The sequence below is a fragment of the Ruditapes philippinarum genome, unplaced genomic scaffold (assembly GCF_026571515.1).
Source record: "Ruditapes philippinarum isolate M1 unplaced genomic scaffold, ASM2657151v2 ctg2600_1_1_1_1, whole genome shotgun sequence".
Taxonomy (NCBI): Eukaryota; Metazoa; Mollusca; class Bivalvia; order Venerida; family Veneridae; genus Ruditapes; species Ruditapes philippinarum.
Window position 1 is genome coordinate 125,222 of NW_026858484.1, and position 16,972 is coordinate 142,193.

The following is a 16,972-nucleotide window of genomic DNA, read 5'->3' on the forward strand; positions in this document are numbered from 1 at the left end:
TTCAAGACCCATGTTCCTACTTCAATGGTCGCTCTTAGAATTAGAAGGTACTCATTTTCTCAAGAAGAGTTTAAAGATACACATTCGTGTGCAGGCTGTAACTATGTCATGCATTGAAGAGTTTTAAAATAACTTGGCACAAATGTCTACCACATCAAGACGACGTGTTGTAAGGCCCATGTTTCTATCTCCAAATTAGATAAATACAGAATCCCTAAAGATAGCCCAACACGGCAAAATTGAAAATGTTGCAGGCTCGGTTTGATTGAGCCTGTTCATGGACGGTACTGGAAAGTGCATGTTACCGTCCACACCCCCTAGCACCGGCTTAAGCAGAATTCAACATTTAAACATGAAATAGTAAAATTTTGAATTAAGAAACATCCGCAGATGTGTTCATACGGCGGTTATCATGGAACCTTCAATGTGACACTTCCGTGCCATTCTATGAATAGCGCCGTATGGCCCCCAAGTAATAAAAAGCGTGTGCCATAAACGAGAAAACCATGGGCGGAACTAAATAAAATGGAATTTTGAAAGGGGATCAGAGGTTATGAAGCCTGCGTATCACAGATAAGACGTCAAAAGACAAATTTAAAAAGCAGGCAACATATCCTAAGGGTGATTCAACATTAATCAAGTAGGAATATTGGAACCACCCAACTAGAAATGCCGAAAAGTTGAAACTAAAAATACCACAAGCACAACAATAATGTCGTGCTGAACGATCTTCAAGGATCGAAAATATAACATCATTGATTAAATGTACAGGGAGACTTTTTACAGCCGCCACACGGCACAAATAACACGGATGTGATCATAAAATAGATAAAAACAGAATCCCTAAAGAAAGCCCAACATGGCAAAATTGAAAATGTTGCAGGCTAGGTTTGATTGAGCCTGTTCATGGACCAAGGTCAAAGTCACTTGAAGGTACTTATGCTGATAAAAAAAAAGTTTGAAGGTACATATTAGTTTCCAAACTGTAATATTGCCATACATTGAAGGACTTTGAAATAACATGGCATAATGTCTACCACATCAGGATGATGTGTGGCATCCAAGACCCATGTCCCAAGGTGGTAAGTTTGCTATAAACAGCACTTCATTTCACAAGAACAATATTAAGCAATTACTTACTTTCATTGGCTTTTCTTTTCATAATACCTTTCGACAATGCGTAAGAAATCTTTTCGGGGGCATTCGTCACTTTTGAATGACACATTTTGTTATAAGAGATTTTATTTCTTTGCAAATATCATAAATCTAATGAAACAACTTACAATAAAACAAAATCTGGTAAAACTGTGATCCCTCTTGTGATCCTTTTTGTTGTGACTCGGTTTGAATTTGAGTCTGTACATAAGGGATAATATGAAACATCCCTCATGCCCCCTAGCATCGGCTAAAGTCAGGAAAATATACAATAACCACCTTAAACATAATAAATAACTAAGATAGAATTATATTTAACACGCAGAACAGAAACGTTTCAAACGAAACAAAAAGAATAGGGCACCACCGAGCTTGTTTTTGAGCTATCTGCCCTAATACTCATTATTATCACTATTATAATCTTTATTTAATAGCCACGAGTAAATCTTTAGCTTTTGGGTTGATCTTGCCATCTCATGACCACGAGTCCACGTTTGTCTCTCATCCCAATTCGTTCAACACACACATGTCACCTTTATGCCACCGTATGTAGCCACGAATAAACTTGATTACTTTTTATCATCTGGTAACCACGATCTGCAGCATATCAAGATTGACAGGTGTATTCTGTGAAAGTTTTTGTTCTTATTTAATGTAAACACATGACAAAAACATAAAACTATCATTTAAAATAAATTTATTGCAATGGCACTGTATATAGACATATTTTGAAATAAAGCGTGGGTTTTAAGGGTATAAATTATACTATTACACCGGTTGAAGATAAGGTAAGTGCTTCCGCTCACAGGGTAAGATTTTTTTAACAATAGTAACGTATAGGGAAAAATGTCACAAAAGTCATCAGCACTGCTACAATATAAAATCAACGTCAATATGAGGGGTTGAATGTTCATACTATATATATCTCTTTATGTCAGTCAAAATTATTTCCTGATTATCTCCCTTGAGTCTTCGTCACTTAATGATTGTGCGATATGGTTTGATTTTGAACAAATATTAAAAAAACACGTCAAAACAAGTCTGCTTTGAAATGTAGCTTTAGTCTATTGTGTTGTATTTTTTTATAAATAGTGAGTCATGTTTAAAATAAAAATATTTCTCATCGTTTTTGAATACAATTTTTCATTTATGCTAGTTCCAACTCCCACCGAAAAAATCATCGCGAAAAATCATCTTCCGGACAATATGAATTAAAAATAACTGCATCTGTTGTAAACATATGAATTCTAAACACACATCATGAAATGTCCTGGTATAGTATGATATGACACTCAATTAATTAGCAGTTATTAAATTTGTTTTATTGTAAAATTTGTTATATTTTGAAGCTGAAGAATCCTCTTCTATGTTTCTAATACCACACTGAAAAGAAAAAAGAAAAGAAATGTGTATCGTGACGTTTTCATGCCTAAATTGTGGATTTATATTTTTCCTGGATCTAAAACAATACAAAAGTGTCAAATCCTGTATATCATTTTGTAATATATAATATATTTAAAGATGCATTTGTAATAATAAGTGTAGTTTGTACATTATAAATAAAATATCTTAATTACCTATTTAAAAATTTTTGCTGAATTTAAGATTTTCTTTTATAAAAATATGAAGTTTTTAAATATTTATACATCTTAACTCGTTTTCGGTATACCTATTCTTTTAATTCATTTACAGAGTAATTATACACAAATTTAACAGTGTTTTATGGAGCAATCTATTGAAATTTAAGTCAATTTTCATACAATTTAGATGACTATACTGTTATTGACTTACAAATGTTTGCATGTTTCTAAAAAACAGCATTAAAGTTAACCACACTGTTAGTATAGATATATTTTGTTTGCACATACATATAATGTTTACACACATATAATCAAAACAGACACGTATGTTTATGTTATTCTGTCAAAACAAATTTATTTACATGTATTTAGCAGCAAGTTTAAGCTTTTACATATATAACATATTTTTTAACAAATATTCCACATAATACTGTAATATTTTCTGACTGTTATTGTTAACCAAACAAGCGTTAAACGTTTTTTTCTTCAAATACTAGCATAATAACGAAATAAGCTTACATAAAATGTATATATTAGTGTCCGCTTATATATTTTTGTTTCCTTTTAATTATATAAAATATAATTTTCAAATCTTTAAATTACTAGCAATGTCACACTCTCATATATACGATTAATATTACGCTTAAAGACATGTATAATATAACGCTTAAAGACATGTATCTCAAACAAGCGATTTATAAGTAAGCGTAAAAATCCAATACAAGAGCAAGTCTTATACATGTATGAACGTCATTCATTCACTAAATGTCAATTATAAATTATTATTAAACCTAAGTTATTTGTGTTCCTACGCCCATACTGAAACGAAAGACATACACAGGATAGTCTTAAAGATGTAAATATTAGGGTAGCTTTAAAGGTGGACATAATAGTAATAAATAAACATAAATTATTTGAGACCTTTATCACTCGTAAATGTTTCCATGTTAAAGTAGTTCTTTAGATAGACGCTATATTAAAGTAGTATTTTAGATAAATGCTATATCAAAGTTGATTTTTGAAATCATTAATTTTATATCATATACACAAAATATATGTTGCTTAAATGTGGAACAAGGGAGGTGAAGGGATTAGACCATACGGCCTTATATGGAGATCGTTGATTCAAATTCTTACAGGTGCGATCCACACTGGTGACACACAGAAAGCAGTCATCTGGCATCACTCAAAAATGCTCTATTTTTGGACTTTTTGTCCCCTTATAACTTTGAAAACAAAATGAAAAACAGGACTTTAATTTATCGATAAAGTGGTCGTCCAAATCATAATCATCATCATCAACATCATAGTAATGATAAAAAATAACACTTAAGATAATAGTAATCATAAAATTTTAAGTGATTATGAAATCAATAGTGATAGTCATGATAAAAAAGAAAAGTTAACATACAATCTTGGCCCTGTTTCGACGCACTTCTGAACGATCTTTCTGGCATAGGCTCGGCCGGTTCTTCAACAATGATATCAAAGGGACTTCCTGTTGAAATATTAAATGTTATATATGTCGTATATTTCATCTTTAGAAAGTATTGTACAGACTATATCACACTTACTTTATCTTTTCTTTTTAACAAATGACTATGAGTTTATTTGTTTTTACGTCAAAAGGTTTCAGGACTTTGTATTATAATGATATCCACAATAATAATCATATTAATCATTTGGATGATGATGATGATGTTGATGAGAGTTGTTTATATTTTTATTATACAGATAATTATTATAAAAGTGATGATAATAATAATGATTATAGTAACAATAGTAATATAATAATGATTTGTTTTTGGATTGTAATACACGAATATACACACATTCACTCGTACATATCAACAGTGGCATTCTAAACAACATACAACAGCAACCTTAATGAGAACTTCACTACTGCCAAACTTTATTTATAATCATATTAATTTGTGCCTATAAATACACCATTTGAATTATAAATACCTTACAATACACATTTATGCAATTTTCATTTATACAATAAGTATAACACAACAACTGAGCTTAATGCTTTATTAATCTTAGCAATTTGTAACCGGCTCGTTCATTCATTGTTCCACACTATGAATCCAGACAAAAATATTAGAGTTCTGTGTATGAGAATGTGCTCATGTCTTAAGATTAAGAATTGGTGCACAGGAATATTCCAAGACCCAGAAGAATTTCTATACATTTAAATATGAATGCAGTTGGAAATGAATACAGTATCATCTTCTACTAGTCTTTCCTTTTTAACTATTGGATCTAGATAATATTTTAGAGACATTTTAGCGAGTGTTGTAGATAAAGTAATATTGAGAACAATGATTACTTTTAAGATGTAACAAACGTTTGGCACGTTTATTTATTGATGAGATAATGAACTCTGCATATTTTCTCTGTAAAATAAACATCAAGAATATCACCCAAGTTGTTCAAAGTATTTCGAATTGGCACAAAATCTGGGGTACTTTCCTATATATTTATCTATTTATGTATTTAATGCATATTCTTAAATTTAACTTTATTGAAGGCGTAATGATGAGAAGTGGTACTTAAATATAAACTTAATACCATGTTAAAAATGCTTCTTAGGTGACTTATATAGGTCCAAATGGGTCGTCTTTATGTATTTACTTGTAAACACATATCACAATAATTAAGAATTTACTTACTGATAACTCTACGCAAAAATACTATGATCGGAATTTTGTCTAGTGCAGTGTATAATAAATACACTACTTAATTACGCAATTATTAAAATACTTTGATATGTGAAACTATAATTAAAAAGAGTCAAATCTTACCTGGAATATGTTGACCCCCGTATGTCACCATGATGACATAGTTCCCCGGCGTTTTTGGTTTATACACGGCTTTGCACGTGCCATCTTCATTATCTATAAGATCCATGTTAACTTTACTACGCCTTGGGCCATCCATAGCAAGTCCTAGTTGGCCATATCCTGGAAATCATATGGGACGAGTTCATTATCAACAATTTCTATGTGAACCGCACTAAGCAATGGGCCCCATAGACAATGTCGGTTCTCCTTACCTTGAAATTGCATGTACATGATATGTATTAATTATCAAGTTCCGTGTTAAACTTGACCATTCATAGTCAAATCAAGTTTGCTACATCCTAAAAATCAAATGAGATTTTTTGGTTATCAATAAAGTTCCATATATACAGTATATAACTACGCTTAGGCCTTCCTATAACTTAAACACGGAGAAGTACTGATCTTTTTATCATAAGTAGAAGAATATAATTACTTTTAAAAAATCTGGTTGAAAACTAATTACAGAACATAACGAATACATGTATTCATCAACATTCGCACACCTGGTGTTTTTGAACTTTGAAAAAAATATAAACAACAATTTGAAAAATTACATTTATCGTTTTTTTTAAAGAAAATTATTACTATATTATTTACGTAAAAGCGCCTACAGTGCAGAACGGTCATTGGTTTATGGCGGGAAATTCAATGGTTTGATTAATATAATACATATCAGTTAAGATGGTCCAATATGAAAGTTTGTACATTCTTTATAGTTCATTCTGGTATTATGTCTTTTATGACTTCTCAATAATTGTCAAAAAAAAAAAAGATTTTATTTCTTCAAACAATTCAGAAAATGTAAACTGTATCATTAATACACCTGCCAAAAATTTCAAAAATACGCAATTAACAGAAATTTGTTTTAAATATTTGCCAAGAACTGCAAAGTTTACGACTGTAAACATAGAAATTGCATTTAAAGCAAGTTTATGTTGCTTCATTACTTCAACATATGATGAAACAAATCGAATTTCTCCTATTCAAAATTGGATAAGAATGTTTACATAGTTGTATTGAGTAAACAATGTATACTTATCAATGAAATATTGAAATAAAATTATGAAATAAATTGCATATTTTCATTTTCCGCATTTTCAATATACAAATTTATTTTTCACTGCAGAGAAATATTTTTTCTATATTTTTCACTGGTGTTGTCTTGCCGGATTCAGCTCTTCTAAATTCAGCCAATACACAACATTAAAGGAGAAGTCTTCCGAATTGTAATGTCAGAAAAGTAAATAATAAACATAAATTCAAGTTTGTTTATAAATGCAGGATTTTTTTTCATCCTATGGTTTGAAAAATTATCATATAATGAATTAAGATATATCGTATCATATATACTACTCATGTTATTGTAACTCAGTATAAAACGGTGCATATTTTTTTCGTGACGTCATGTGCGTAACTTTAAGACACATTACACAATATGCCTGTCAATGAAAAATATTTATTTGTGCTGATAACAGTTTTTATATTCGTGTACCTTCATTACAAAATTTATTGAGTATGTTCGCCGGAGACTGTCATAATACAATTTTATTTAACCCATTTATAAATTCAGTATTTAACATACTCTCATTCAGTATCCTCTTTTCATTGCAGAGTTTTCAAATTTTTATCATTTGAAGCATGCAAAATATGATACACATATTTCAGATTTGATACAGTCATTAACTGAATTTGCAAAGGGAAGATTGCGTTTGAACATGTGATGGATTAATAATATAGAAAATCTAATTCTGGTATCAAATTGGCACCACATTTTTGATCAACAAAGTATAACTATAACATTTCCTTTTACAATATCAATGGACTCGGCTTCTATACCTGCTTCTCTAGTGTCAATAATAAACTCATTCTGTACTCCAGAAACTCCTTCTACAATACCGTCACCATGAACTTTAACCTTATTAGCGTGGCCTCTTCCAAGTTCAGTTTTCTCAATGTAGATTTTGAAAGGACTATTTTGGATGTGGTTACCAGATTTACGGACACTTACTTCATGCTGACCAACTTCTTCAGGTGTAAAAGAAAATCCTGAAAAACATAAATTACTCATTTACATTTTAATGGTTAAAAACCATATTAATCTAAAAAATATACTCATGTTTAAAACCTCAAAACCAAGTAAAATATACCATCGGCCCTAAAATATGGAAGAAAAAAAGGGCAGTTAGTGTATCCATCAAGTTTGGGTTTATATAAATGATTAATACTTATATTCCAACACACGTAATTCAAGATAAATTAGCTCTATTATATATCATAATTATATATTTAAACACGTATCTTAAATTTAGGAGAATACAAGCATAAATACAAAAAAAAAGAGAGAAAAACGGAATCCATACGCTCAAAATTACAATATTGAAAATGTTGTAGGCTCTATTGATTGAGCCTGTTCATGGATGATACTGGGAAGTGAAAGTAACCGTCCACATCCCCTGGCACCGGTTTAGGCATTTTCCAACAATTAATCATGGTAATAGTGAAATTATAGAACTTAGAGACATCTGCAAATGTGTTCATACGTGGATAATCATGGAACCTTAAATGTGACACGTTAGTGCCATTCCAATGAAAAGCGGCATAATTTGCAAAACAATTTCATGTTTTGAAAGTATCAAGTATATATTTTACATTACTTCGGAATGGACTCTTGTATTTTTATGATTATAATTATTATTTTTATTTATTATTAGCTTGGTTTTAAGTGATACTGACACTGTAGAGGCTTAAATATGGAATGCTGCTTAAGCCGGTGCTAGGGTGCATGTACAGTTGCTTGCACTTTCCAGTACCGTCTCTGAACAGGTTCAATCAAGCCAAGCCTGCAACATTTTCAATTTTGCAGGTTTCAAACATTCTGTAGGGATTCATTTTTCACTATTTTCGATCTTTTCTAGGAAAGGAAGATCTCAGACCCCCTTCTGTGAATATTTCAGGCTCGAGCAGGCACCCGTGTAGAACAATAAACAATTCCTAGTGAGGTAGCTTCATCGCATGAAAGAATCTTAAGTTTATGAATGTGTTTCAGCCCACACACGATCATATAGAAGAACAAATATTTCCCGTTAGGTTAATAAGATATTTGCAATGTGAAGATATATCTAGAAATTTAAAGAATTTGAAATCGAGAATAGAATATTAATTGATTGTCTTGTAGACACAAATATATCACTACATAGTTATTTTAGTGTTAATATGTTTATTATTACATCTGTTATTTATTTGATGATAATAAACGCAGACTCATCTAAAAGTATACAAATTACGACACAAAAGTCCAAGACCTCTGAATAAATAAACTGTTTAAAACATTCATCAAAGCTGATAGAATATTTAATAAATTTAAATATTCATTTCGTTGAAACCTGCTGTAAGCACTGCTTGTCAGTTTTCTTTGATTATAAGTGAATTTGTCGGAAGTAAATGTAAGAAATAGCATTAAAACGGTCGCTCCACGTTTCTGGAGAAAATTGTGCATTTTGAGCAAAACTGACATGACAAAGTAATTACCATTTATAATTAAGACTGGCAGAATTTGAGTGTTTCGTGGCAAATGTTTTAAAATATGACCTCGTCTGTTGTGCCAAATTGTGAAAACCTGGTAAATTGTCTGTATTATTTGAAGCACACAAAATAAATGAACTATGCGTTATGATCAGTTTTTATAGAAACTTCAGACATTCACTTAATTATATTATTGAATATGTATTTTTCAGATAGAAATGAAAATTTGGTTTCTCAAAAATATTTTTCAAGAAAAATACAAAAGTTGATTTTTTTTAAATAATAATAGCACAAAATTGTAGTTAACAATAGTATTCGTGTAACTGAATTTAATGTATGAAAAGATTCTGTTCACAGGCGCGTATAGTGAGTGAGTGAGTGAGCGAGTGCGTGCATGCGTGCGTGCGTGAGAAGTGTATGTGAGTGGGTGAATAATTTCACAATAATAAATTTACTTATTAGCTCCCTCAGTAACTTATACGCTTAGTATATTAATGTATGGAAATACTTTACCTAAATGTCCGTTCGGAAGAAGCCTCAATTCACATGGGAAGTCATTCCCCGATGGACTTTCTACAACTGCATGAAGATCATCAACATCCATGTTCTGTATACCTTCATACTGTAAACTGAAATTACCACCTGAAATACTCGGTATCTCGGCAGCATTTCTAATTGGGTGTCCATCTAGAAATTATTAAAAAAAACAGAAACAATTTCAAGTATTTAGCTTGCAAGTTTTTTTTAATATAGATGTATTTTGCATCTAGAAAGGAATTGATAGCAATGAAAAAACTTATATTTTGACAATAATAATTATAATAATAAAGACTTTATTTAACTTAAACGAGATAACCCATTTGAACAATCGTCCATGAGGCCAAGAAACAAGGAACAATATAAATGACTAAGTTTTATTCTGATTAATAAATGTTATATGTAAAAAAAAAATAAGAACAATAATAATAAACATATTAATTCAAAAATGAGGATTGAGATTTCAATAAAATATCTGATACATCTATTGAGTAGAAAATAAGACCGGTAAAGAATAGACCTATAGATATTTAAGATATGTGAGACGAAACAAATCCAATAGTTTACCAAAGGTTTGAAACAAAATGCAAAATGTTAAACAGCGATAGGTGCGTTTTAAATATTTTAATTTTTGCTTTAAACCTAAAGTTCATTTGAAACATATTATTAATATCGTAGTTCGCGTACATACGGCAACGAATATAGATTTTCTCTTGAGGCCCCAACTGGGTTACCCCGTTAAAGATAATAATCATGTAACATATGTAAAAATACACCAAAACTTCTGAAAATACACACCTGAAATTTTAGCAGTAAATGGTGATCCAGGAATGCTTTTTTCTCCCATCTTTACCATGATAGTATATTCTCCTGGTCTAGTGGGAACATATGTGACAGAACAAGAGCCATCTTCATTATCAACACATTCAATCTTCGCCTTTGAAGGACCTTCTATAGCAATACACACGCCGCCTACAACAAGTAGTAATGTTGCATTCTGCATTTTAAGGTTAATTAGTCACACATACGTATTTTATGTAATTCAAATGAATGACGAACACTGTTTTACCATACACGTATTGATTTCATAACTCACCTATTGTCTTATATATATTGTATTATTACAATATGCGAAACAGTCTTAGATTGTACTGGTCAAATGCCGGATATGATAAATAGTTACTCATTATAACTTCTGTTGTAACACAATCTGTTGACATTTTATGTGGCTAGTTGCCATGATATATAGTGGTCTACAAACCTAATAGACACACCGTATTACCGGCGGCAGTGATGGCAGATCACTGCAGTGATGGCAGATATCTGAAAATTACCGATCGGTACAGGTAGGTTATAAATTTGGTTGGTTTAATTATATTACACAAATACGACCCATATCATTGCTATAAAACTATTGTCCATTGAATGGAGATACTGTAAGGTAATTTTGGACTCGTTTTTTCCTGTTTTAAGACTATTTTGAGCAGGTTAAAAGTGAAAGCCTTGGAAAAATCCGTGAAAATGTCTGTTTTCTGTTCAAAATATCTCAAGTTTTAAGTAAATGGCAGGATTTCCTGTTATCAATATAGACGTTCATCCATTGGGGTCACGCAAGCCAAATATCTACCCCGTGAGTCTTTTCTTGAAAGTTTTACAGACGCTCAGTCTTGTCCGGTCGAAGAAAAAATGCTGCCGTTGTAGGCAGATACATATTATAAATGCTGCCGTCGATGGCAGAAATACCACGAAAGTGGCTAACATTCTGACAGAAAATCAAGTTCAATCTTTTATCAATTCCTCTTTTCTTTGCGTCCTTTTAGTCGGAATTGAGACGTTAAACTATCATTTCTAATATTTTCTCAAGATAGAAAAGTTATTAATGCGGTGTTTGCATCGAAAAAAGCTTTTTAGCAACATGCAGTTACAATACAAAAAGTGATGATTTAGTACGACAAAATTTCACTATAAATAGAGAAATGAACATAAAAAAAAAACTTCATTTTTCTACATGTATATTCATGCATGTGTGCTTGATCTGTTCATATGAATTGAAAGGTCAAAAAAGAGAAAAAGAATATAACAAATCAAAAAATTCTAGTTTTTTTCCTATAAATACAGGATTTATTTTCATCTTGTGATATGAATCATCGAAAGGTTCATCTTTTTAAGTTGTCATGGTTACAACTAAAATGAATGAAAAAATATATAGTTAAATGGGAGCACGTGATGTTAGAACTGTTGTTAATAGTTTAGCATAGTAAATGTAATTCAAAGGCAAACTACAACGCTATTACAAACATGAAAATTTAAAGAAATGAATCCACGTTGTCGTGTTTTTCAAGAACTTGATAATATAGGAAAATATTTGAACTGTCAATAATATTATCTTTCCATTTTACATTAACATACTTTGTTTAATGATACACTGATGCCAGTTGCGAGGTTAATAGTCTCCCCTTTATTACATCAATTTAATAATTTATAATCTGCGCCGATTAAGTAAATTTCAGCCTTTATTTGTCATAAAGCGATGAACATTATTACCTCGAGAAAATAATGTCATATGCTAGCAAATGAATATCCACTTACAGAAGTTACTTGCTGTAATATGCAATTGGCGTTATGTCTTTAAAAGGGAGTGCGCTGCTAATCTTAAGATACATATAGTATTGTATGCATGTAACTGACAGACACAACAGATCAAGCACACATGCATGAATATAGAAAAATGAAGTTTTTCATGTTCATTTCTCTATTTATAGCGAAATTTTGTGGTATTAAATCATCACTTTTTGTATTGTAACTGCATGTTGCTAATAAGCTTTTTTTCGATGCACATACCGCATTAATGAAAAAAATCAAAAAAATCTACAAAACAGCATTTTTTCTTCAAAATTATATGTGAGGCTATGTTTTAACATGAAAAAAAAACGCGTTTTTGGGTAATTTCAGGTATTTTCATCATTTTCTGTTAATCCATTACCAGATATATACGCCTTTCTACGCCTTTTTCACCCCCCCCCCTCCTTTTTTGCTTTCTCAAATGGTGAAAAAATGCCTTATTTAGGCCCCCAAACACTTGTTTTTGTTTGATAAATGTTGTTTAAAAAATTGACCACTTTTTAGGCGCCCCCCCCATCCAAAAGATACATCAGGGGGTTGCCAGAAGGGGGATGTGCCCCCTTTTTTTCGGGGGTTTGAAGGGGGGGGCTGAGTCCCCCTCATCGCCAAGGAAACTTTGGACTTGTGGGTGGCCTAAAAATGAAAAGCCTTTGACTCTATCTCTATCCATTGAGAAGTGGCAGCACTTTGAAATCAATTTTGATGGAAAAAATCAACGCAAAATAGTGATTTTTGGCAATTTTGAGATGTCCCCTAGTTGCTATGGTAACAGGAAATTTCAGACTGAACATGTTGTTACAAAGGCAATGGTCCAGTCAACATTTGTGCCAAGTTTGATTAGTATTGAAGCAGTTTTTATAGTTTTATAGCAACTTGAACTTGTAACGGGAGACCTTTCAATGAAAACAGCCATTTTTCACAAGATGCTCATGGGGTAATGGGTTAATAACTTTTCTATCTTGAGAAAATATTAGAAATGATAGTTTAACGTCTCAATTCTGACTAAAAGGACGCAAAGAAAAGAGGAATTGATAAAAGATTGACCTTGATTTTCTGTCAGAATGTTAGCCACTTTCATGGTATTTCTGCCATCGACGGCAGCATTTATAATATGTATCTGCCTTCAACGGCAGCATTTTTTCTTCACCGGACAAGATTGAGCGTCTGTAAAACTTTCAAGAAAAGACTCACGGGGTAGATATTTGGCTTGCGTGACCCCAATGGATGAACGTCTATATTGATAACAGGAAATCCTGCCATTTACTTAAACCTTGAGATATTTTGAACAGAAAACAACATTTTCACGGATTTTTCCAAGGCTTTCACTTTTAACCTGCTCAAAATAGTCTGAAAACAGGAAAAAAACGAGTCCAAAATTACCTTACAGTATCTCCATTCAATGGACAATAGTTTTATAGCAATGAAATGGGCCGTATTTGTGTAATATAATTAAACCAACCAAATTTATAACCTACCTGTATCGATCGGTAATTTTCAGATATCTGCCATCACTGCAGTGATCTGCCATCACTGCCGCCGGTAATACGGTGTGATAGATGGGGTATAGAATTTGGTTTTTGACTAGACTAGGCGTTGTACACTATGTAGTATTAAAATGTATAAGTTCAAGTTTTGAGACTTTAATCCACTATACAACAGTAATGATACAGAATAAAGAGACATTAGTGGAAATTCTATCAGCAATACACACCCGCCTAGATCAATTAATACTGATTCAGTATTATAGCTATAGTATGGGCGGAAATTCTATTCTACAAAGCTGTTTCCTTCACTTATTAGTTACATTACGTTTCCTTCGCACAGAATACAAGCTACTAAATTGTGCGTTTTAAACTTTATTTATCATTCGGATGGAGTGTAAAGTTTTTCTTCCATTTTGTTTGACTTGTAATTATTATTCGAGTTTGTCTGCTTTTCAGCATATAATGCTATTTCAGAGGCATGGCAGACATTTCAATTTTGTGAATAACCAATATGCGATTATTTTTTTTGAATATATTCCCATTGTTTCCTTTAACAATTTCTGTGTTAAAAATGTTTTGGAATTTTGTTGTTTTATTAATATCATTTTCTTCTTTAGTGCATATTTTGCTTCCTTTATTTTAATTTCATTATTTGCATTCGACGTGATAAGATAAAAACTAAATACATGTAATACAAGCAAGTAGGTACCATTGCTAACTGCTGAAAATATAAAGCCGGGGGTTTGAATATGGATGTTAGAATCGCCATTAGAATTTGCTGCAATTGTTGTTGCTGTTTGCCTGCTTGTTTGTTGTTTTTGGTGGTGGCTCTTACCACCAAAAATATTTCAAGTATGATTACTAAATATACATGGACATATTCTTTAATCAATACCCAAAGAACGTCCGTCTACCCTTTTTGTAAAAAAGAAAGAGACAGTTAATCATTAGACTTTACCTGCACCAGCAGCCTTTGTAACAACTGTGAACTCTGCTGGTCTGTGGATAATACCATGACTTAGTCCAGGTCCAAAAGCGTGCACATATTTACTGTTCTGTGGGTGGGCATAAAACTGATATGGACTGCCTAAAATAGCGATATACCTTTTATAAGAATTATGAAAAGACATATTCGAGTTCAAGATAGTGAGTATGCATTTAACTATACCTATGTTGCAAATAATAATAGCTGTTTTAAAACTTTAAATCCAAAGCCGTCTTATTAATATATTTATCAAAGCAACATGCAAGTTATTATCTAAAATGTAAAGAAAATGAATGAAGAAATTCAACATTATTGAATCAAGTAATGAAATCAATATTTAGAATGTCAGTGCTATTAAATGATTTAATAACTGTGCATAAATAGTGGTGCAAAATATTGCTCTTTTTTTCACTCCTGGCATTTGTCTTTTCGAAATGCACAGGGATTCTACAAAAAAGTTCTGCCGTTTCTTTCTTTCGTTTAAAGATTTCCTAAACAGTTTCTAGTTTGTTTATTTTTTGTGTGGGTGGGGATTTAATTGTAAACAAACCTTTGATTTTCTTGTCATTGTAATATACATGAAGAATATGAAGGCCTGTTTCTCTTGGCTGATAATTCATTGTCACGTGACCCATTCTGTTGTGATTTATTTTCACATCATCCCTAATACCTGTTGGTGTTGTTACGTGAGCTAGAAACACATAACATTTAACAAACAAAACATATATAAGGTAAAATACAATTAAAATTCTAAAATATCTCGTGTTGGGTTTACTTATAATTCAGATAAATTACATGATTACATGTATCTGTTTATATTCGATACGATACTTTCAATCAACCTCGTTCCTGAATCACGTGTTGTTTGGAACGCTATACATTTTAAAGACGTTCGCTATATAGCTTTCATGTAAGACATACAAGCAAAATAAAAATTTAGGCATATGATAACATAAACATTTAAGCAAATCAATTTTTGGTTGACGAACTCATCTATTCTAGATATATGATGTGTTTTTTCCTTTAGGTAAAACAATAAAAGTAATGATCTTTGGCATACACCTGAGCCGGTATAAAAATATTGAATCTTCTGCCCTTATAAATACCTGAAACAAGACTTGTGTCGGGTCCAACCGGGATACCAAACACATGGGGAAGGTACACACCAACTCCAGCAGGAGCTTTCTCAGCTTTACCAATCTTATCATCACTGACATGACCACTGTCTAACTGTAAATTACAGATATAGACTTACTCAGGAATTAAAAATATTTTGGGTTTTTCCCCAGCTTATCCGTTAGTACAAACAAACTTTTATAGTTACAGCTTAGAATATATGAGCAACAGGTTGACTTATCTATTGTGACGTGTAGCTATAACAGTAAAAGTGTGTTTGTACCTACGGATAAGCTAGGAAAAATCCACATTTGCCGAGTGTCGGATACCATATTTTATAAAGTATATTATTAAAGTGACATTATCCTCTTTTTTCATTGTCAAGTTAAGCATAATTGACTATATATTTCAAATAATTGACTGTTATAATGGTGATTGACATACAGTTAATATTCGAAAATGTTTAGGATAAAATAAAATCGGCTAACACTATAACAAGTACTGTCCTACTGTTTTTATGAATTGAACGTTTAAAAATAAAATAAACCGGGCGATACGACAAAAAAAAAGTGTATGGTCTAATTACGTTAATTTTATAATTTTACCTTATCCGTAAATGTAAATCTACCTTAGACCTATAATGAGTTTTGATCCAATATCACACTCAAAGAGACTATTCCCAGCGAAATAGTTCATCGCCCAGGGCCTACAACATTTAGAAACTTTTTGGTATAATATTTATAACATATGGCTGTTATGAATTTTGTTAACCCTGGAACTGGCATATTACCAAAGCCATGGGGTAATTTAGCATTTGCTTGTGTTGACAATACCTACCATCGTCCCGACAGTCCGATAAATTGTTTATACATGAACAACAATAGAAATAGTCGGTTAACTTACTTAATAAACTTTTAATTACAAAAAAAATCGTTTTAATACAGCAAAAAAACATCTGAATTTAAAATAAATATTCAATTATCTAACAAAAGTGTTTAATATTACACAACTCGTTTGACTGTTCGGTTGTATTCTACTGAAGTAAATAATATAAACACCAATCAAATTATTTGTCCCAATAATGTCACTATTAAAAAGCTGCAAAATGCATATGTCGGAGCT

At 31.6% G+C, this 16,972-nt stretch overlaps 1 protein-coding gene across 1 annotated transcript; it reads right to left on the bottom strand.

Annotated features, from left to right (window-relative positions):
- Positions 1 to 1,835: 1,835 nt before the first annotated feature.
- LOC132753296 (filamin-C-like) lies at positions 1,836 to 15,984 on the bottom strand (the record flags this gene model as incomplete). Its single annotated transcript, XM_060743751.1, has 10 exons — positions 1,836 to 2,538; positions 3,527 to 3,554; positions 4,147 to 4,233; positions 5,546 to 5,704; positions 7,421 to 7,630; positions 9,620 to 9,793; positions 10,442 to 10,615; positions 14,708 to 14,836; positions 15,285 to 15,425; positions 15,841 to 15,984. Coding segments are annotated over 9 exons (1,229 nt in total), but the record flags the coding sequence as incomplete, so codon positions are not given.
- Between the last annotated feature and the right edge of the window lie 988 nt (positions 15,985 to 16,972).